General features: G+C 37.4%; 1 protein-coding gene across 5 annotated transcripts in view; it reads left to right on the top strand.

Moving 5' to 3' along the window:
- The window catches only part of MEIS1 (Meis homeobox 1), a 137,736-nt gene extending 117,328 nt beyond the window's left edge, over nucleotides 1-20,408 (top strand). For 3 of the 5 annotated variants that reach the window (XM_002811954.6, XM_054548129.2, XM_009237241.4), the window contains 3 exons: nucleotides 15,095-15,153; nucleotides 16,305-16,394; nucleotides 18,898-20,408. In XM_002811954.6, coding sequence (XP_002812000.2) covers nucleotides 15,095-15,153; nucleotides 16,305-16,394; nucleotides 18,898-19,181 — 433 coding nt within the window. In that variant the 3' untranslated portion in view covers nucleotides 19,182-20,408. Of the gene's footprint in view, nucleotides 1-15,094; nucleotides 15,154-16,304; nucleotides 16,395-16,701; nucleotides 16,798-18,897 lie in introns of those variants that run through there. The other 2 variants (XM_054548130.2, XM_054548131.2) reach the window with 1 other exon arrangement.
- Nucleotides 20,409-21,777: the final 1,369 nt, after the last annotated feature.

Raw genomic sequence — 21,777 nt, 5'->3', positions numbered from 1 at the left:
AATATAGGTTTTAGGTGCAAAATATATAGTGTACATGAAATACAGTATTTATATTTAGAGAAAAATTATTCTCCATCAAGAGAGTATATAAAATTCCAGGTTCCATCCTAGCAGCCAAGATGACACTGTTCAGAACTATGGTACTCTACATTTCTTAGATTTACTGCTCATACCAGATTTTCCTAGTTATTTCATTTATTGCTTTCAAAGCTGCAAAGCATTCAGGCATCACTTCCCATTTATTACCAGTGGGAAAAAAGTATGTTATCCTTGGAGATTTATGCCACTGGCAAGTAAAAATGTAAACTTATTTTTTAAAAATAAGATCTCCTTTATTATAACAAACAGATTCAACTGTTAAAGGTCAAGTTTCTTTCTGAGTTATGGTAATAATGTAGCAAATACTTTTACAAATAATCAAAGATTCTATAAATATAGGTACCTGTTTAGATGTAAATGTTAAAACATTCACAAATTATCCTTTCAACTTCTGTGATCTAAAAATCAATAGGGGTCATAGGGTTTCATAGAATTGTTCTGCTTTTTCTTCCAACATAATTTAATAATACATTTTACAGATGTTGTTTGAATATTAGACACAAATTGTTTTGTCAATAAAGCTAAACAGAGGCATGACACAAAAGCAAGGAAAACAGATGTTAGAAAAGAAAAAAACAGTGCACGATGCAAGAAGCTCTGGGTCACTTGTTTGCTATTCAACTACAAAATTAAAGTGTGGACTGTATGGTGATTTTCCTTGCCTAGGAATCACCTAGGGATGGAACAGCTTCACACATAGAAAGTAATTGTATTAAGCAGGTGGTTTAACTTTTTCCCTTGAGAATTGAAGTGTAACCTACATTTAAAGTAGACTTCCTAATTGATCAATGGAGTAACAGGTGCGGTATATTAAAAAGAAAAAGGAGAAATATAAATGGAAGAACTCCCCAGAATATTTCAGAATGGGTTGTTGTTCTTCAAGCCTCAGTTAATTGCTATGCTTTTCACCTTGAGTGTCAATTCTAATAATATTACCTTTACAGATGCTTACTCTGGGCTTAGATTATAGCAATCAGTAATACTTACTAGATAAAATACTGTCTAGTTGCTCATAAGAAAATATTGAAATCAGTCAAAAAATGTTTAGCTTGCATATTGCCTGAGACAGAGCTGGCGGGGCGCCAGACAGGCAGGGTATTATTAGGAAAGCTGAGCAAATAGCTCACAGGGAAAAGAGCTGTGAATTTAGAAACCTTCAGGTATTGTCATGTCAGAGAGTCTTAAGAGTTCAACAGAGATACTGCTTTTTTTTTTCCTTCAGATTTAAAAAACTTCTAACAAACAATCTTCTTTGAAATGACTCTGCAGTCTGTTAAATATACTTTGTTGTAAGTTTTACACCATAAGTTTACTCAGAGCTTTTCCCCACTGCATAAAATCACATCGTTAATACTGTTAAAGATGAAATCTCCTTATGAAAGGGCACACTTTGAACCACTGTGCTGGCTGGAAAAACCCTGCCCATTCCACCATGGGGCCCTAAGTCTAGGTGAGAAAAGAAATGAAGGTCTAGGATGTAGGAAGGGTGGATTTCAAAGTCCAAATATGGTTTTGTGTAACCACTGTTTCTCCTCCAGCCAGCATTCAAAGGCAGTTGCTGAGCTTCTCAGGAGGACAAGACACTAGCTGGAAGCTGCAATCCAGCTGGTACAACCTGAGGAAGTATGTCGGGACCCTGTAGGTTTGGGGTTCAAGTGAGGCTCAGAGTTGAGTGAGCTGGGAGACTGATTTACCCAGCAGGGACCCAATCAATGTTTCTGAATATCCATGATTCATTTCAAGGCAATGAAACCAGTGACAATGGTGGTTGACTTTGAACATGGTATGCAGGTCAGCACAACTTGTTGCAAATCCTAATTAAGCCAGTCTTCTTGTTTTCAGTGTGTCTGTAAGTATCTGGTCAGAGAAATGCAAACAACAGGCTGTGCGTCAGGCAACCCGATGGGGCAGGACTTGACTCCCATTTCCCTGGAGAGGGCATAGGGATGAGGGGCTGAGAGGCGTCATGGTCAAGGGGGAAGAGCTTGGCTACGCCTCATCCACAGGTGGCTAAGGTGTAAGCCTATGACAACTTAAAATTTACACGGGGCAAGTATGGGAAGGGGAAATGCAGGGACAGGTCACTGCAATCAAAACATTTCATCCCTCATCCCTACTTCTTGGATTTGGGCGACAGCATTCTCTGGTTTAAAATGGACAAGTAGGACTAATTAGTCAGGACTCAAAGGACTCTTTTAGCTGTAATATTCTAGACTGTGTAATAATGTGAATCAACAAGAAGTAAAGTGCGTGCTCTGAAACTCTCATTCCAGCTTTATCCTAGGAGTGGGGAAGAAAAAAAAATACTTTGATAAAGAGACAAACAGAGAAATTAATTAAAAAGTTGTAGCTGTAACTTTTCCTCATCTTACCTAAGAAAATCAAACACTGTAAAATAAAAACTAGATGAAATTAAACATTATCACAAGACATGAAAAAGTTGTGTGCTGTCATTTTAGGATTCATAATAAAGATAAATCAGTTGTTTTTAGCAGTGTGCTATGAGTCTATGAAGGGCATGACAGATAATAGGCTCGAAATTTCTGAAGTTATTGTACAGCAAAATTTGTTTTTTCCTCAGGCATTCAATCTTTTTCTCCAGTAATTTTGAACATGACAAACTTTTTAGTGGATGCATTAATAATCTATAAGTAATGCGTTGTCAGGTGTCAGTTAGATAAGATTAAAAGACTGTTTAAGCATTATCCATTTGCTTCTTTGCATGAGTTTTATAGGTCAGGAGAAATAACTTTTTGAATTGTGACTGTGTGTACATGTTCTCTCTCTCTCTCTCTCTGTCTCTCTCCACCCCGCAAACCCCCCTCCCTCTTTCATTTGGCTCCACTCCAAGTATACGTGGAAGAACCGTATTACATTCCATAAATCCTGTATGTAAGAGCAGATTTGAAACTCACTATGTGAATCAAGGGGACAAATGTCTCAGCTGTCTTCTGTAAATGTATTTTGGTTTTTAAAATGTTACTCTTTATCTTCTCAAAGGAAGCTCTGTAAGGGGAAACAAACTCGGCTAAGAGGGGCATTGAAGCTTTAGACATTAGTAGTTTCCTAGCAAGTCAGGTTTAGGTCTATTCTTGTCAAATCTGTCTTAAGTGTGTTTACATATAGTTTGCCTTTCTGGTATTTTCTGCTTGCACAGACCTGATTTCCACCTATTTGTGTCAACAGTTGCTGAGGCTGGTGTTGGGTGATTAACCGTTAAGCACGGAAGCGCAGTACCCAGAGAGACCCTCTCTCTCCTCTCACTTACATCATCATCTGGCTTCAGGCTGTGCCTACAGAAAACAAACAGCATTTTTGAGTGGTTAAAAAGTCAGCCTGAAATATTAAAAAATGGGGCAAATGTTGCCTCCTGGTTGAATAGAACAGTTTTCTTGAAAAATGGAGTGGAGCCAGGGGCTTGGGGGAAGGAAGTGTTTCCGAGGGCAAACGTTGGTCTCAGATCCGGTCTGCATTGCTCCAGTGTGGGCACGCCGAGGAGCTTTCTGTAGACGCTGAGTGTTATGTTCTGCTTCGTTTTTGATTTTCAAGGGGAAAGAGGACATAAAAAACAAAAACAAAAACAAAAAAAACCCTACAACAACATGGATGCCTGTAACTTTGGCAAATATAAGGCTGTCCTGTTCAATGCCCTCATAATCATTAATATTTTCCTGTTTATTTTATTTCCATTCTTACAACGCTCTTAGCCTGACCCCTTAATATGGAAAATAATTAACTCTATCATGCTCCTGATGCCTGAACAATAACAAATAAACAAAAAAAATTAATCTGTTCCGACATATTTGAGAGGTCTCTTTTCCTTTTTACCCTCTTAACTAACAAATGCCTCACAAGATTAGATCCTATGGCTGAAGAAGGGGAAAAGTATTTCCTTTTTCAAACACATTAACTCTTCCAGGTCTGGGGGAGATTATTGGAGCTACATGTAACTTAGCTCAAAAATAAATGTCCTGCCTTTGGTGAAATCTGGCTTAATATTGATAAAGTCACTTTTATTTTTTTTTTCAAAAACAGTATGTTGCCTACGGATGGAAGTTAATGCACCATATAATTATATACACACACGCACACACATGCGCATGTAAGTTTTCAGTATTTTTACTCTAGGATGCTAACTAAATCAAATGCAAGCCAGTAGTCTTGAGGTTTGTTGTCTGGTTGAAGGGTTTTGTTGGCCTTTATCACTAGGACATCTGCGGTGGTTGACTTTATTTGTTTGCTGGTTTGGGTCATAGTTCAGATGTACTTGGAAAGGGCCGGGAGTGGGTAGGGGGATATTGTAAAAGCTTATGGAAGGAATTGAACATGTACAAAAAGATGTAGGATCTCAGCCCCCTGGCTGGTTACCTGACAATACTGTTTACAGAAAGGAAAGTATAGTAGGTTATGGCAGAGATTTCTATCCTCAGGACTTGGGGCGGGGTGGGAGGGCACGCAGAGAGGGGGTGGGGGGCACGTAAGAAGCATGTCACAATCATTTTGAGTGAATATAGTATTAAAAAAGCATATCGAGAATTAAATTTTGTTTTTAGTCGTGCTATTTCTTTTGAAATTGCAAATAACAAAGGAATATAAGATTTTTTTATGTGTCAAAAGGGAGCATGGATTAAAATTTTAGAAACCCTATGCTACAGAACCATAGAGTAAAAATCCTGGGAGGGAGGGAATTTATGCATCATATGACAGATGAGGCTCAGGGCTAATTAAAGGCAGGGCTAGGACTGGTTCCTAGTCCAGTGCTTCTTCCAGTCCACTAGAATGTACTTATTTTTAACAGCTTTCTTGAGATATAATTCATAAGCCATACAATTCACCCATTTAATTCAATGGTTTTTAGTATGTTCATAGAGTTGTGTAACCATCCCCATAATCAATTAGAAAACATTTTCACCACCTTAAAAAGAAGCCTTGTACCCTTTAGCTATTGCCCCTCTTTATACTTCCATCTCTGTCCAACAGCTCCTGGCAACCACTAATCTACTTTCTGTCTCTATATTTGCCTGTTCTAGACATTTCAACAATATGATCATGGAATACGTGGTATTTTGTGACTGGCTTTTTTCACTAAGCATAATGTTTACAAGGTTCATCCATGTCATAGCATGTATTATCAGTACTTCATTCCCTTTCATGGCTGAGCAATGTTCCATTGTATGGATATAAGGTATCTTTTTTTAGTTATTTATCAGTGGACGGGCATTTGATATTCATCTCTTACCATTATAAGTGTTCATAGACAAGTTTTGGTACCATTAAGTATTTTTGAGAATGACAGTATCGCAACAAAGACCCGTCTTAGGTTTGTATAATTTGCAAAGCACTTTTCATTTGATCATCCCAATTTCAGCACCTAAACACTGCTAGAAAACTGCCAGTGAGTGGCAGTTTTCCCACTCAGTTCTCATATTCTTCTCACTGTTCATTGGTCTCACTTTCCCTGCCACTGGGTAGTGTTTTGACGGTGATAATTATGAGTGATGTTCAAAGAAAAGGAAAGTTGGCTGGGCACAGTGGCTCACGCCTGTAATCCCAGCATTTTAGGAGGCCGAGGCAGGCGGATCACCTGAGGTCGGGAGTTCAAGACCAGCCTGATGAACATGGGAAAAACCCCATCTCTACTAAAAATATAAAATTAGCTGGGAGTGGGGGTGCATGCCTGTAATCCCTCTGGAGGAATTGAATCCCTCAGCCTCTGGAGGCTGAGGCAGGAGAATCGCTTGAACGCATAAGACAGAGGTTGCTGTGAGCCGAGATTGCGCCACTGCATTCCAGCGTGGGCAACAAGAGTGCAACCCCATCTAAAAGAAAAAAAAAGAAAAGAAAAAGAAAAAGGATACTCACACTGAAATCCAGCAACTCAGCAGTAAAATGCCCAAAGTTCCCTCAAAATGACTTAGATGACCATAAGCATTTTCAAAGATTTGACAAATTCCAAGATGTCATTTTGCTAATGTTATTGTCTTTATTTGAGAGATTGTTTTCCTTTAAGTGTGTTTCCATTTGTATTTTAAAGGTCTACAGGTTACATATTGACATATATTATTACACAGAGCTTAGGTTTCAAGCTTTGCTCATTAAAACAGAGGTCACAGTGAACATGCCAAGGAATAGATGCAAGCCTCCATTCAAGTCAAATCATCTTCATTGTGCCATTCTATAGCCTAATTTCATAACCAGACGGAACTAGAAATCAAGCTAAATTTTGAGATATCCTCTCTTGACATGAGCAGAGACTCCAGGTCTGGAGGTTTATGGTTGCTGAAGACTTGGAGAACTGAGGCAACTACAGGCAAGATCCTAGAGAAAGGAAGGAGCTCAAAGGTACTCCAATATGGAGCTAAGATTCTTTAATACCTGATTAGGGCCAGGCACAGTGGCTTATGCCTATAATCTCAGCACTTTGGGAGGCCGAGGCGGGCAGATCACCTGAGGTCAGGAGTTCGAGACCAGCCTGGCCAACATGGCGAGACACTGTCTCTACTAAAAATATAAAAATTAGCTGGGCATGTTGGTGGGTGCCTATAATCTCAGCTACTAGGAAGGCTAAGGCAGGAGAATCACTTGAATCCAGGAGGCAGAAGTTGCAGTGAGCTGAGATCAAACCACTGCACTCCAGCCTGGGTGACAGAGAGAGAGAGAGAGAGAGAGACTCTGTCTCAAGGACAAACAAACAAGTAAACAAAAAAACCTGATGTATATGGGGGCTGGTCGCCATTCTAACACAATGGGGTTTTAAATTATTTGGGGGAAACTTTCTTTGGAAAGTAAAGCATATTTGATCATTAAGGTGACCATACATCCCACTTTCCTGGGAGGCTCATAGTTTATGCCTGTTGCCCAGTGTAATTGTTAACAGTGCCTCTTCACTCTCAAATGTGTCCCAGTTTAGATGACAAATTATCTGCTCATCCTATTTATAATAGAGATCGGCAGAAAACTAGAATTTGCTTTAAATAGATACATTTATTCAGTATTGTGTAAGGGATGTTTTGTTAGATTCAATTTTATTGACTTGTGAATATGGAAAAATTGGAATTTAAATGAAAAATGGTTCAGCTATTAAACTAAAGAGAGACACTTCTATTCTTTGAAGACATTATTATACCTATTTTAGCTTTTTTATTACTAGAGGAAGTTTTGCTATATTATCCTAGATCATCCTATTGCTTCTACATTGTGCTAATAATCATTTTAAATCTATATTCTAAACCAATACATTGTGCTAATAATCATTTTAAATCTATATTCTAAACCACTAATTTTTTTTAGCTCCATAAGGTTATACAAACTCAAATTTGGCAAATTGTCTGTTACATGTAAGTAAATATTTCATATTTACTTAAATATAAATATAAACCCTGTCTCACTCTGTTGCCTAGGCCGGAGTGCAGTGGTGTGATCATGATTCACCACAGCCTCCACCTCCCGGACTCAAGCAATCCTCCCGCTTCAGCTTCCCTAGTAGCTGGGACTACAAGTGTACACCACCAGATCCAGCTAATTTTTGCATTTTTTGTAGAGACAGGGTTTTACCATGTTGCCCACGGTGATCTTATACTCCAGGCTCAAATGATCCTCTTGCCTTGGCCTCCCAAAGTGCTGGTATTATAGGCATGAGCCACAACTCCCTGCCATCACTTTTTTTTTTAGAATAAAGAAGTCATTTCAAAATTGCTTTCAAGGAAAATTTTCTGTAATATATACCAAGTGATGAATTATTTGAAATTTATTTTAATGCCTAAGGCCAAAATAATACATGAGTTTTATTATTACTTTGCATCATCATTGTCAACTAGTGATTGATTCATTTCACAAGCTGCTTTAAAGAGAATTTTAGTGGCCAGGTGCAGTGTCTCACACCCAGCACTTTGGGAGGCCGAGGAGGTTGGACGGCTTGAGCTTAGGAGTTTGAGATCAGCCTGGGCAACATAGTGAAACCTTGTCTCTACAAAAAAAACAAAACGACAAAAACTAGCTAGGCATGGTGGTGCATAACTGTAGTCCTCGGGAGACTGAAGTGGGAGGATCACTTGAGCCAGGGAGGTGGAGGTTGCTAAGCTGTGATACTGCCACTACACTCCAGCCTGGGCAACAGAGTGAGACTCTGTCTCAAAAAAAAAAAAAAAAAAAAAAAAAAAAGAGAAGAAAATTGTATATGTAATTAGCTTCCTCAACTGTGGCAGACAATTTCAGTTCTTTCTAGAGTAATTTGGCAAATACCCCCAACACTGTTAGAGAAGGAAAACTTTTCATGTGGCTGATTGATGGACTTCTTGTGATTTGAGCAAATTTCAATATTATGTTTATCAAGTGGGTAGAGAGGAGAGGTGCTCCCTTTTCCCTCCTGTCCTTTCTCCTCCTGCCTCTGTTCTCTGCCTCCCCTACCCCCAGACACACCAATGATGTATTGCAATCTTGGAACTGTTGGATCCTGGAGGAGGTTAAGAAACTAGAAAAAGGTACCAAAAACATGATTTCACAAGGTTTGACTTGAGAATGAGTCAACTTTCTTGGGTGTCTTAAAATCATGTTTCATGAAATTTTATTTCACAAAGAAAGGGAGTGTAGAAGGCTTGAACCCTGAAGACCAACAGTTATGGATCATTAAATCCAATATGTAAATATAAATCTAAAATAAAGAATTCCAACAAAAAAATTTCGGAGTGATTTTTTTGTTGTTGTTTGAAAGAACAGAGAGTTACATGGGAGATAACTAGAACCCTTTCCCTGAGGGTTTGTTTATAAAACATGCCTTAAAAGTTTTTAAGGGATGCTGACTTTAAAAAAAAAGTAGTAGATATGATTTTATTTAAATGAGTATGATATAGATGAAGGAAATGCTATGGTGAGGAAATTCCTGGAATAAAAAAATAACAAAATGTTGGGATTTGACAACTACCTTCCAACGATAAATTTTATATTTGAAGATTTTTCATGAGGTTTAAATTCTAAAATTTGAAAATATTTATAGAAATCACAAAAATGAATTATATATCAATTATCTGTGCATGTTTATTTTCTATTGAATAAAGAATAGTATATGCAGAAATCTTATACTTAAGAATGCACAGTGTTAATTTTTATTACTAAGTTTGTATAGAGATATTCCTAACGCTAGCTAAATATTAATAAAAGATTATTATAATCAGCACTTCCCTTAAGGGATAGTATAGGTATAGAAGGCATTGCCACTAATCAATCTAACTAATTAATGAAATCTTTTCTTAGTAGTTGATTAGCTTTTTAGGTACGTGCAGATGTTGTAAAATGATATTTCTCTGTCTAGTTAGGAACCTTCTGAAGTAATCCTATGTCCACCACTATCCTGCTGACAGTTCACTTACGCCTAGTTGGCAAGAAACGCTATGGGGGTGAAGCAGAGCCATGTCATGGTTTGGAGGCAATACCATTGTGATTTTCTGTGGTTTACTGAGTTGGCTGTGGCATGCTAACGTAACCAAATGTGGGCTTCCTTTAATCATCAGGGAGTAAGTAGAGTGGTAAACACTGAGGAATAGAACTAATTGAGTAAAGGTGAAAATGCCATTTCTGAAAGTGAGCAAGTAATTATTTATTTATTTATTTATTTATTTTTACTTTTATCAGTATTACAGAGAGCCATACAAGGGAGGAAAAGGGCAAAGGTATGTGGAAAATGTTGCCTGTGAAACTGGGAAACTACCTTGTGTTTTGGCTCCTGACAGATGCCCACTGTGATCTCCTCTCCCGGTTCTCACAGAGGGAAACTAAACTTAGCAATTCAATTTTGGGGGAAGAGACCAGGGAAAGGAGTGGAGGATAAACTAAAGGACAAAGGTCAGTTTCAAAAAGCTGTTCTGCCAGATCTTGCTCAGAAAACTATTCAGGTATCCAAAGACTGAGAATAAAAGGAGATAGATGAAATTCATCCAGTGAAAAAAAAAAAAGCCTTATGATAAATAAACATCTGGGGACAAAAAAGAAAGAACAAAGCAAAACTTCCTGTATTTCTTTTTTAAACATGAGTCACAGTCACTTCCCATTCTCCTTGTCAGATTCCTATAAAAAATTCAAAATAAAATTCAATTTTTAGATGATCCAGGTCTCAGATTTTTGGAGATTTTGCTCCCCTGCCAACTTTCCTCTTTCGCTTTTTAGGACTTGAGTCTTAAACAAACAACTAAGTAAAAAAGAAATATATTTCTATTTGGACATGAAATAAAGCTATAGAGTAAACCCATTATCTTCATTTCCTTTGTAAAGCTTTTTGTTTTGAGACTGGAGATAGTTTGGTCAGAAGAAGAAATTCTAACTCATGATTCTATGAAAAAAAAGGGAAATATAAAGATTCTTCTCCTAATTCAGTCTTCCACCACCTGCAGGGAGTCCAATTCTTAAAATGTACTTCACAAAAGAAGACTGTGTTTTCAAAGCAAACTAGATTTTAAGAAACCCTATGTTTGAATGTAAATGAAAAAGCAAACGAGACATTTTCTAACCTTAAAGCATACTAAAAGGTTTACTTTTTCAAGAATCCCAATGTATGGCAAATTTGAATTATATTTCATTAAACCAAGGTGTGTAACTATCTATTTTAATGAGTGAGCAAAACTGTCCTGTGGCTGTGTACACCTGACATTCCACATCTGAGTTTTAAGGGCAATATAATATTAGGACCTTAATTGTAAAAGTGCAAAAGTTTCCTCTTACATCTTTAAACTAACATACTTTGTAAAAGAGAGCTTATCGGTATGGAAAATTCTAAGATTGTGTGTATTTCTTAAATATGTATTTGTATTTTATCTCAAACCATTTTGTGGCTATTGGAGAATGTATTTTTTATTGTATATTCAAATTGGAATTTTGTCATTCTCTTTTATATTTCTCTTCCAAAACACTATTTCTTCTATGTTGAATCTCTAATATATATTTATGTGCTCATACGTAAATGTAGATATATATTTGAACACACAGACACACACACATACATGTAGGATTAAGATAACTATTTTACTTGTGCCTCTTAAAATGACAGGATTTTAAAATGGCAATATGTTCATTTAAGTTCACATCATATGTACAGTTCTTTTTTTGGTTCGGTGTTTAGAGAATTCTTGATAATTTAGACTCTTCCACAGTGAAAAGTAAAGCATTCTGTCACAAAAGCAGGGAGGATGAGACACAAGGTCAAAGGGCATTTTAGAAACAAACAGCTGGACCAGTTTATTTAAACAGATAGAGGGATGGGGGAACTGACCTCAGTTTGACTTATAGTGGGAGGAGCAAGAATGTCATTTTATTACTTTGCCCAGAAGGAAAATGTTTTTGTATCTGAATTCGCCCTGAAGCCATCTAAACATGGCTCTGCTGTGTGTAGCATAATTCCAAAGAGAGAGGACGTATAAAAGAGTCTGGGATTATGATAAAATACACTAAAGAGAATCAAATGTGGAGATCGTTTAAGGTCGAAAAGGTGATGTTGTTTTAAAAAATAAAATATTTTGCTATTTACTTGGTTGTTTTCACATAGATGTCCATCATGACCCCAGATAATAAGCTGTTCATATAAGTGTAGTAATTGTAATTCAGTAATGTTCTGAGAGATTACTACATCCTATATGTACTAAGGATATTTCATTATATTGAATTTTGTAAATTAAATGTTTCACAAGTAAGAAGTTGCAGGTAGACCTACTAATGTGGTCAAACAGCTCAGAAAAGGTGATTAGTTTTTCTCAGGTTTTCAGTGTTTTTGTTTATGTTTTATTTTTTAATTAAAGGTTTCCCCCTTTGATATCTACATATTCTAGGGGTAGCTTACATCTGTGTTCTTAATAACAACAAACAGTTCTTGCCACCAAAAAGAAGCAAATAACATCTAGTACCTGTGGGCAGTTGGCTAAGAGGCTGTGGTGTTTTTTGTGTGTATTTGCTTTCTACCTGGGGATCAGAGCAGGCCTGGAATAAATGTCATTGGTGTTGTCCACTGCAAGGCTTCAGGAGGACATAGACAAAGATCAGCCTACTGAGCAGAGAGTGGTCCAGGTGTTGAATGGACTCGATATCCCAGAAGGACTCACATTCTAGCAGGCACTTTTTAAGAATCACTAATGTTTAACCTAAGGATTAGAGGGGAGAAGCCTATAAAGCATAATGGCTATGTTTAACTATTTGAAGGGCTATCCTATGGAAGTAAAATTAGAATTGCTTACAGTACCCCAAGGAGTTGTACTGATGAAACTATTAGGTTGGGTGCAGAAGTAATTTTTTTTTTTTTTAATTATACTTTAAGTTCTAGGGTACATGTGCACAACGTGCAGGTTTGTTACATGTGTATACATGTGCCATGTTGGTGTGCTGCACCCATTAAGTCGTCATTTACATTAGGTATATCTCCTAATGCTATCCCTCCCCCCTCCCCCTGTAATTGTTGTTTTTGCCACTGAAAGAAATGGCAAGACCGCGATTACTTTTGCACCAACATAAATATTTTTGATCAAGTAAGGCAGAACCTTCTAACAGCCTTGTTTATAGATGGGGTGGCCTCTCAAGTAAGGTGGTAAGTGCTATATTAGTTCAGCAGAGGTTACCTATGTACTTTTGGGGGACACATATCATAAAGGGGATTCATGTCAGTGACCAAACGAAGTGACTATTACAGCCCTTTCGAAACCTGAGGTGTAATTTTTAGAAATGAACTCATGACTTTAATAGTCATAGACTCAAACCTGAGTTGATTATTATGAATTAGTTTATGGGAGTCTCAATATGTGAGTATGATGGAGACAAGCTTTGGAATACAGATAAATCAAGTCACTGTATTCACTCTCTCTCTCTCTTTTTGAATAGCCTTATCTTTGCCTATACACACAAACAGTGCAGCCATCAAAATTTTCAATTTACAAAATGTTCACAGTCATGCTTCTTCCTTGGCTAAACACTGGGGTTTCTGCCAGTGGTAATTGGCTTGAAACCAGCTAATTTTTATATATCTATTTAGTCTGGATATTCTAGATGAGTGGCACCATAGTTGCGGTGCTCTGGTCACTGTGCCAGAGCACCAGAGAGGAGGGTGCTTGCTACCACTGACAGCTGTGTGTCATTTAGCAAATTATTAACATCTCTTTGGTAACATGTGACCTCAAAGAAGTCACCTAATTTCTCTGAGCCCAGGCTTCTCATCTGTTAAAAATGTCTCTTCCTATTTTTAGGTAAGTAGTATAAGTCATATCCATAAAAGATTATGTTTTTAAAAAGTCTGGAAAAAGAAAGTTAATAGACAGAATTCCTTCCCTCTAAGAGTCTGCAGATTATGAACAGTACCATAGATAAAGAGATGTTTTTGCTCTCTTACCTACATTAGTTACTATGAAAATTACTTTTGGTATATGCAGAATATTAATATTAAATAATTTTCTAATTGGTCATGCAGTGAAGGCAGCTAATGAAAAAGCAGATTTTTTTTTCATTTTAATTGGCTATTTCACATGGTGTTTGTGCTACACCTGTGCTTATAATGAGAATGGAGAATTAATCTAACCTTCTGCTCACATGATTCCAATTTTCATGGTTTATACAAGATAATGATAACCTGATTTGCAACACAATTTGTTGTAGACCTGTGTTTTAAATATTTTTATTAGCAGTTCAGGGACTTCATATACAAGAACTGATATAATATGTATTGCCAACAAGAATTAGCATGAACAGTATACCTTTTAGTTAGATTCTAGTTTCATTATTTGTTTCAATTACTTCTCAGATAATGAAAGAACACAAGGATACAGGATATTGAGAATCTTAAAATGTTATGAAGTATGCATTTTTGTTTTGAAAAGCTGTCCCTGTCTGTTTAATGGTTTGGTTTTTAGGAACTATTTTCCTTCCTGAAGTGGGCAGATTTACAAACTAGAATTCATACTGGACTATGGATCCTTTAATCATTAATAGAGCCTTATTAAACTTTTCATTGTATTTTTTATGTCCTGCTCAGATTTGATCTGAGTTGGGAACTAAAAGGAATTTACTATTTCAGAATCTAATATGTCCTCTTTATTTTCTGGATTTGATACGTAATTTTTAATATTATGCAGAACAAATGGATCTTAAGAGTTAGAATCTCATGAGTATGACTCTGAAGAGCGTATATTAACTACTTTTTTACATGTCAGTGACTTGTCACTTTTGGAGAGGCTACAAAAATAATTGTACAAAAATATCTTATTAAGGCACTTAAGTTACTTTAAGTGCCTTAATAAGATGTTTATAAATTTTCAGTACTAGCTGGAGAAAGCAAAACTATAAGTTCAATTACTGTATATCTGTGACCTTACCTTGACCTCAGACTTTACATAAAGAGCAAAAAAAAAAAAAAAAAAAAAAAAGCCACTCCAAGAAATCTCTACAAGGAATGCATTTCTCTGAAGTCCCAAGCAGTGTGAGTTAGTGGTGATAAACTCCAGACATTCTCTCATTTGATGGTGTGCTGCCATCCCAGTTCATTATCTTAATAGTGGGCATTAAAATAGAATTAGGTTTGCAAGAGGTAGGGGCGGTTTTGATAAAAATTGTAAAAAAGAAGTCAGAGAACATAAGATTGAAATGCCACTAATTAGGAGAGGTAACAGATGCCCTTATGAGCATCTAACTCTTTACACCAATTTTCTCTCCTTGCAAATGAAAAGAGTGGTGGCTAGTATTGTCTCCTGAAAACTCTGCTAATTCCCCCATGAAAAGATGAAATGGAAGTGTCCAACTGTGGTAAAACAGGCAAACATAAATCAACTCAGAAACCCCAAGCCTGTGTACTCAAAGGTCACTGGGGGTTATAGGTTTTGCAGCACGTGAGGCTGCACATAGAGCAATGGAGAGAACTGAAGGAGTCCCATTTTGCCAAGATCTAGTTTTACTCCAACTGCGATTCATCTTTTCCTCTTCCTCAACCCCCCCTTTTATTTTTAAGGAATAATGATTTGTTTCACTTTCTTGGTTACAGGTTTATTAATGCCCGGAGAAGAATAGTGCAGCCCATGATAGACCAGTCCAACCGAGCAGGCAAGTCCCCCGTAGTGACTGTATTCAAGTCACGCAAGCGAAAACCATCCTCAAGCCATTCACCGGGAGGTCCGCTACCTGGTAAATAAACTGGGAGTGAGTACTAGGAACGCCTGGCAATTAAAATTAAACCAGTTTCGTTTCATAACAACACTAATCAATTTAACATCATTATAAAACGTTTGGAGAAGGTGGAAAAAAAAGCCAACAGAGAAAAGTAACTCTTAAATCATATGCTCAGATACAATATTCTTTGTACACATTCAATATATTAATGTTATTTTTTTTTTCTGAGTTTGCCTTCCCAGCTCTTTCTGCTACTATGACCACTCCCTGGTGCATGGCTTGGTGTGGAATTGCTGTAAACTTTATTACCTGTCAAAAGGGCAAAGGGGTCAGGATCGCTTGTGGGACTCAGTAAAGTTCAAAGACATTCAATGAGGTAGAGCTTTTGTGTGCTTTAATAACCCAAGGCAGCTTACTTCTGAAGCAGCTTTTCATGTACAGTTAAAACACGGGATTCAGGTAGTGGTATAAATACATGGTTCTTATTTCTCAGAACTTCTCTTGTTAATATCCATCTTCTGGTGTTCGACTTTTTTTTTTTAATAACAGTCTTTTTGTTTTGTTTTTAAATTATGAGCTTAAAATGGCGATACTTCTATGGGATCCTGGCTTGTAGATATAAAAATCCAAGAAACATCTCTTTAGGATTTGTTTTTGCATTATAATATGCCAGTAAGATAACAAGAGTATTTGCTAGGGGTGATGTGAGTCTTTAGTTTCTTTATGAAATACTCTCTCATCTCTTAGGGAGCACTATGGAAAACTATGTTAGCATCGCATTGAGGCAACACGCATTTACTCTTGTAAATTTTTTTCTTCCAACACCCATTATGTGGTCACCAGACAAAGCCCAAGCAGAAAGTTTCCACACCTTAACTGTTCTTTGAGCTAGATGTTTTAAAAACCCAGTCACAGAGGTGTGTAGATTCAGTCTGAGAGAAATTTCACTTTGAATGTTTAAAAAATTATACCAGCCTGCTGTGTTCTGTCTCTTTCTCTGGTATGTTCTCCTCTTAGTCTCTCTTGGGCTATTTCTTTTGCTCTCAGAGACTGTCATTAAAAAACCACATTCTGTACTTTTGTAGTAAGTCAAGGAACACCTTATAATCCTGATGGACAGCCCATGGGAGGTTTCGTAATGGACGGTCAGCAACATATGGGAATTAGAGCACCAGGTAAGACTTCGTTTTTGTGGTAGTTGCTCATTTTTGACTCCAAGAGTGTCATCCCCTCATCGACACAGGTAAATCCGCCTCATCCTTTTCTGTTATCTCAAGCTGGCTGCCTTGCCTTGTCTGCTATCTGTGCATCTAAGATATTGCAGAGGGGAAGCCAGGATCTTTATGCACTGAAGATCTCACTATTTCTCAACCCTCTAGATCCTGTGTGTGTGTGTGTGTGTGTTTTTTAAGGGTCTTTTGGCACTATCTGTTGACTTTGCTCATTTTCTGGCCTCTTCTTGGATTTTTATCTCCCTTCTAGGACCTATGAGTGGAATGGGCATGAATATGGGCATGGAGGGGCAGTGGCACTACATGTAACCTTCATCTAGTTAACCAATCGCAAAGCAAGGGGGAAGTAAGTACAAATGGGGTCTTTGTTTTCACTTTGTCCTAGGAATATTTTTCCTCTTGCATTTTCTTATGTTCTCCTTGCCCATAGCTTCATGCTTGTTCATTCCTTTCCATTAAACTCCTGGTTTCTTGCTTCCATCATTTTCTTTTTGGTTGTGATCAAGCTTTTAAGCTTATAAATACTGTGTATGATGTACATTTATCCTGTGTGTTGCTATTGTACAGTACTGACCACATGACAAAACAAGAAACAGTCAGGAGGTGGGGGAGTGGGTTGTCATAGCAACAGACTGATTTGCAAAATGTAAGCAGTCTGCAGCAGTGCAAGGAGAGGAAAGAGCGTGTCCCCAAAGTGTCATAAATCTGTCTAACCGCAGTTGATGCATGAGTTACATTTCTACACTAACCTGCAAGACACCGAAAAGCTAAACAGAGACTTCTTTTAGGTAAAATAAACACAAGCTTTACTTAGGGTAAGTAAAGGCATATTTTGAGCTCCAGTCAACTAAACTTTGATTTTTTTTCTTAGTTTATTCCTTTGTCTGTCCATCATAATGGGATTACGTGTGGCAATGGAAAAAGGGAGAATACAAAATAGAGGTGTGCACAGCAGGCTTCGGGGCTTAGCCCAGGCTAATTGACTATATCCAAATTAAGTATGCCATCACTTGCAGTGTGACAAATGGATTTGACTTATTCAGTATACAAAAATAGAGATCATTAATGCAATCTTCAGTGGCAGGCCTAGTGAAGTGGGCCTAGGAAAACTGTCCCAGATTCTCACTCTTGCATTTTCTCTCCTATAAAGACACTCCAGCAATTCGAGTTCAAACAAGTAAAACTGTTTTGAACACCAAGGCTCTTGTTCACTTCCTAAATTACCCCTAATAGCACTGTTCTTGCTTTGTTTTTGAAATTAAAAGCAGTTATTTCAGAGTCTTGCTTGTGTCTCTGATTATATTTATGCACTATTTAAAATCACTGCTGAGGCCAAGGGTAATTCGTACTGGTCATCTTCTCTGGGTGTGAGTCAAATATAAGTTTAACAATTAGCTCTGAAAACATTCCATTGAGCTGGGGAATGCAACAGTCTTATTACCTCATCATGGAATTCTCTAGCTTAGTTAATTTAAATATTGTTTCTTAGTTTCTGGGTCAATTAAATTTAAATGATGTATTTTATGCTTCGTGACTAATTAAATTAATAGGTTATTACAAAAAAAATTATCATCTTTTTTGATTAAAGAGCTGTGGGTACAGTATATTTTATAAGCAATTTTCATTAGTTCAAAAATGTTCCTTTAGGCTAGATTAAGCAGCCATTCATTGCTAGAGCCTGGAGACCTTATTCGAAGGTGTTCATCGTATTCACAGTGCATTATTACTTAGAACTAAAGCCAATTGAACCTACTTAGCAATAGCGTTATGCCTTTCACCCTTGATGATTATGGAGCTTATAGCTCTCAGAAACAATACACCTGTCAGTTTCCATCAACTATAGCAATCCATGCAGAAGACAAGAGGCCCCCTCAAAGCAGGAGGAGTATTGTTTTAGGTCCAATTTTTCTTATTGTTCTCAAAATCATTGTAAGGTGGACAGTGTTTTGTGAAGGTTTTCTTTTCCCCAGCTCTAAGAAACCATGTGGAAAGAATTCATTGATAACTGTTTTGATTTTTTTCTTTTTTTAAGTACAGGTTTTGCTAAGTAATCACCCTTAGTGAGCCTGTCTAGTTCAGCTTCCTGTGAGATATTTGGTGACCAGCTCAGTGTATTCTTGTATTCTTGATAGAGAATATTTCAGGAGACAAAAGTGCTTCTTCAGACCAGACCTCAAATAACAATTTTATTCTTTTTAATAAATAAGACCTCAGTAGGCGGACCTGATAACAGTGACAATGAAAGGAAAATAGTGGCAACATGTGAGTTTCCAGCATGATGTTTCTCATTTTATTTTCTTCTGTATGAATCAAAAGAATGCTTTACAAAACCATGTTCTCTTAATCACAGTGTTCTCTGGCTTTTATAGGATTGTCATAGCCAGAACCACACTATTGCTTTTTCGTAATATTTTCTTTTTGTTTCTTTCTTTTGAATTTCTTACAGGGCTGCAAAGTATGCCAGGGGAGTATGTAGCCCGGGGTGGTCCAATGGGTGTGAGTATGGGACAGCCAAGTTATACCCAACCCCAGATGCCCCCCCATCCTGCTCAGCTGCGTCATGGGCCCCCCATGCATACGTACATTCCTGGACACCCTCACCACCCAACAGTGATGATGCATGGAGGACCGCCCCACCCTGGAATGCCAATGTCAGCATCAAGCCCCACGGTTCTTAATACAGGAGACCCAACAATGAGTGGACAAGTCATGGACATTCATGCTCAGTAGCTTAAGGGAATATGCATTGTCTGCAATGGTGACTGATTTCAAATCATGTTTTTTCTGCAATGACTGTGGAGTTCCATTCTTGGCATCAACTCTGGACCAAGGAGCATCCCTAATTCTTCATAGGGACCTTTAAAAAGCAGGAAATACCAACTGAAGTCAATTTGGGGGACATGCTAAATAACTATATAAGACATTAAGAGAACAAAGAGTGAAATATTGTAAATGCTATTATACTGTTATCCATATTACATTGTTTCTTATAGATTTTTTAAAAAAAATGTGAAATTTTTCCACACTATGTGTGTTGTTTCCATAGCTCTTCACTTCCTCCAGAAGCCTCCTTACATTAAAAAGCCTTACAGTTATCCTGCAAGGGACAGGAAGGTCTGATTTGCAGGATTTTTAGAGCATTAAAATAACTATCAGGCAGAAGAATCTTTCTTCTCGCCTAGGATTTCAGCCATGTGCGCGCTCTCTCTTTCTCTCTCTTTTCCTCTTTCTCTCTCTCTCTAGCCTGGGGCTTGAATTTGCATGTCTAATTCATTTACTCACCATATTTGAATTGGCCTGAACAGATGTAAATCGGGAAGGATGGGAAAAACTGCAGTCATCAACAATGATTAATCAGCTGTTGCAGGCAGTGTCTTAAGGAGACTGGTAGGAGGAGGCATGGAAACCAAAAGGCCGTGTGTTTAGAAGCCTAATTGTCACATCAAGCATCATTGTCCCCATGCAACAACCACCACCTTATACATCACTTCCTGTTTTAAGCAGCTCTAAAACATAGACTGAAGATTTATTTTTAATATGTTGACTTTATTTCTGAGCAAAGCATCGGTCATGTGTGTATTTTTTCATAGTCCCACCTTGGAGCATTTATGTAGACATTGTAAATAAATTTTGTGCAAAAAGGACTGGAAAAATGAACTGTATTATTGCAATTTTTTTTGTAAAAGTAGCAGTTTGGTATGAGTTGGCATGCATACAAAATTTATGAAGTGGGATAAGCTAATTATACTTTTTGTTGTGGATAAACAAATGCTTGTTGATAGCCTTTTTCTATCAAGAAACCAAGGAGCTAATTATTAATAACAATCATTGCACACTGAGTCTTAGCGTTTCTGATGGAAACAGTTTGGATTGTATAATAACGCCAAGCCCAGTTGTAGTCGTTTGAGTGCAGTAATGAAATCTGAATCTAAAATAAAAACAAGATTATTTTTGTCATGCTGACTCCACTGCTTGAAAAATTTCTTTACTGCCCCCCAGATTTTTAAGGATTAATACAGTAAATATAAAAATTAATTTTGGCTCCCTAAGCCATATATGTATTTGACCATTTTAACCACAAAGTAAGTTATTTAATAATAACCACTGATTTCTTTAAGCTGACTTAATGAACTCCTAATATCAGCAAATTTGAGGCCTAAAGGCACTAAACTAACTCTAGGTTCAGAATTACATCCAACAAAATTACTCATCTAATATCAGTGAAATTATTCTTGCACATAAAGGCAAACCTACGTACAAAGTTAAGTCTTTTACTAAAGGATGTTACCTAGGATGAACAGTATATGTTTATTAGGAAATTAACTACACCAATTGAAGAGACCAGACTTCAAAATCTAATTTTTATAAATATGCTCTATGTTCTCATTGGATAAAACTGGTTATTAACCAATTTTCCAGAACAGCTGTACAAGATTTCTGTATGGCAGCCGGCTAAATGGTACAAAATAATATGTTTAAGCTGGAATAGCTTATAATTTTATTTAAATAAAATTGCTGCTATAAAAAGTGCTTCCCAAAGCTAAGGAAAATATACAAATATTTTAATTAAGGCAAATTCGTTTTAAAAAATAAGCCTTTTAGCAGTGATTGCTTTGTAAACAAAGGATGGGTCGGAGGAGAGAGAGCCTTAAACTCAAGTCTGACATTCAGGCCCAAGTCACCCTATAAACTGGCTCTCAGCAATTCTATTTTCTATTCGAAAAGAGAAACCAGCTGTGGGTTGGCTTTACTAGGTGATGTGTGATTGACTGACTCACCTGCTGGAGCAGCAATGCATTCTCACCTTTTGCTGATGGGGCCTTGTTTCTAAACACGTGGATGCGCAGAGAGGAAGGCTCAGCCTACTGCAGCCATCTCCAGCAGCGCCTCTACCCCTCCCCAGCCCATAGATGGGATTGTTTAAATCTCCCTTGTTGACCTAGTGGCAATTCTTCCTCTACCTAAATAGTCGATGTGAGTGAAATCATTCTCTTTTGATAGGTGGTTGCTAGCAGTTAACAATCATTTATTTACTTTAAAAATTAATAATAAACTTTACAAACTGTCTATTTGCTCCTCCTACCCAGTACATGCCCGGGTGAGTTGGTTATTTTCAGCCTTTATTCCTGAGGAGGCTCAAGATGAGTGGGGGAGGGAAAGAAAGGGGAGGAGGTGTGGTGGGGAGAGGGAGAGAGGCGAAAGGGAGAAGGAGAGACAGAGAGAAAGAGAAAGAGAGAGGCGCTAGGGGAGGGAGGTTTACAAGTGAAGAGTAGTTAGGGAATATGGTGACTCTGAAGAATCGAGATCAGCAGTGTCCAGGAATTAG

The sequence above is a fragment of the Pongo abelii genome, chromosome 12, assembly GCF_028885655.2.
Source record: "Pongo abelii isolate AG06213 chromosome 12, NHGRI_mPonAbe1-v2.0_pri, whole genome shotgun sequence".
NCBI classification, from domain to species: domain Eukaryota; kingdom Metazoa; phylum Chordata; class Mammalia; order Primates; family Hominidae; genus Pongo; species Pongo abelii.
This window is presented reverse-complemented; position numbering and strand designations above follow the sequence as displayed.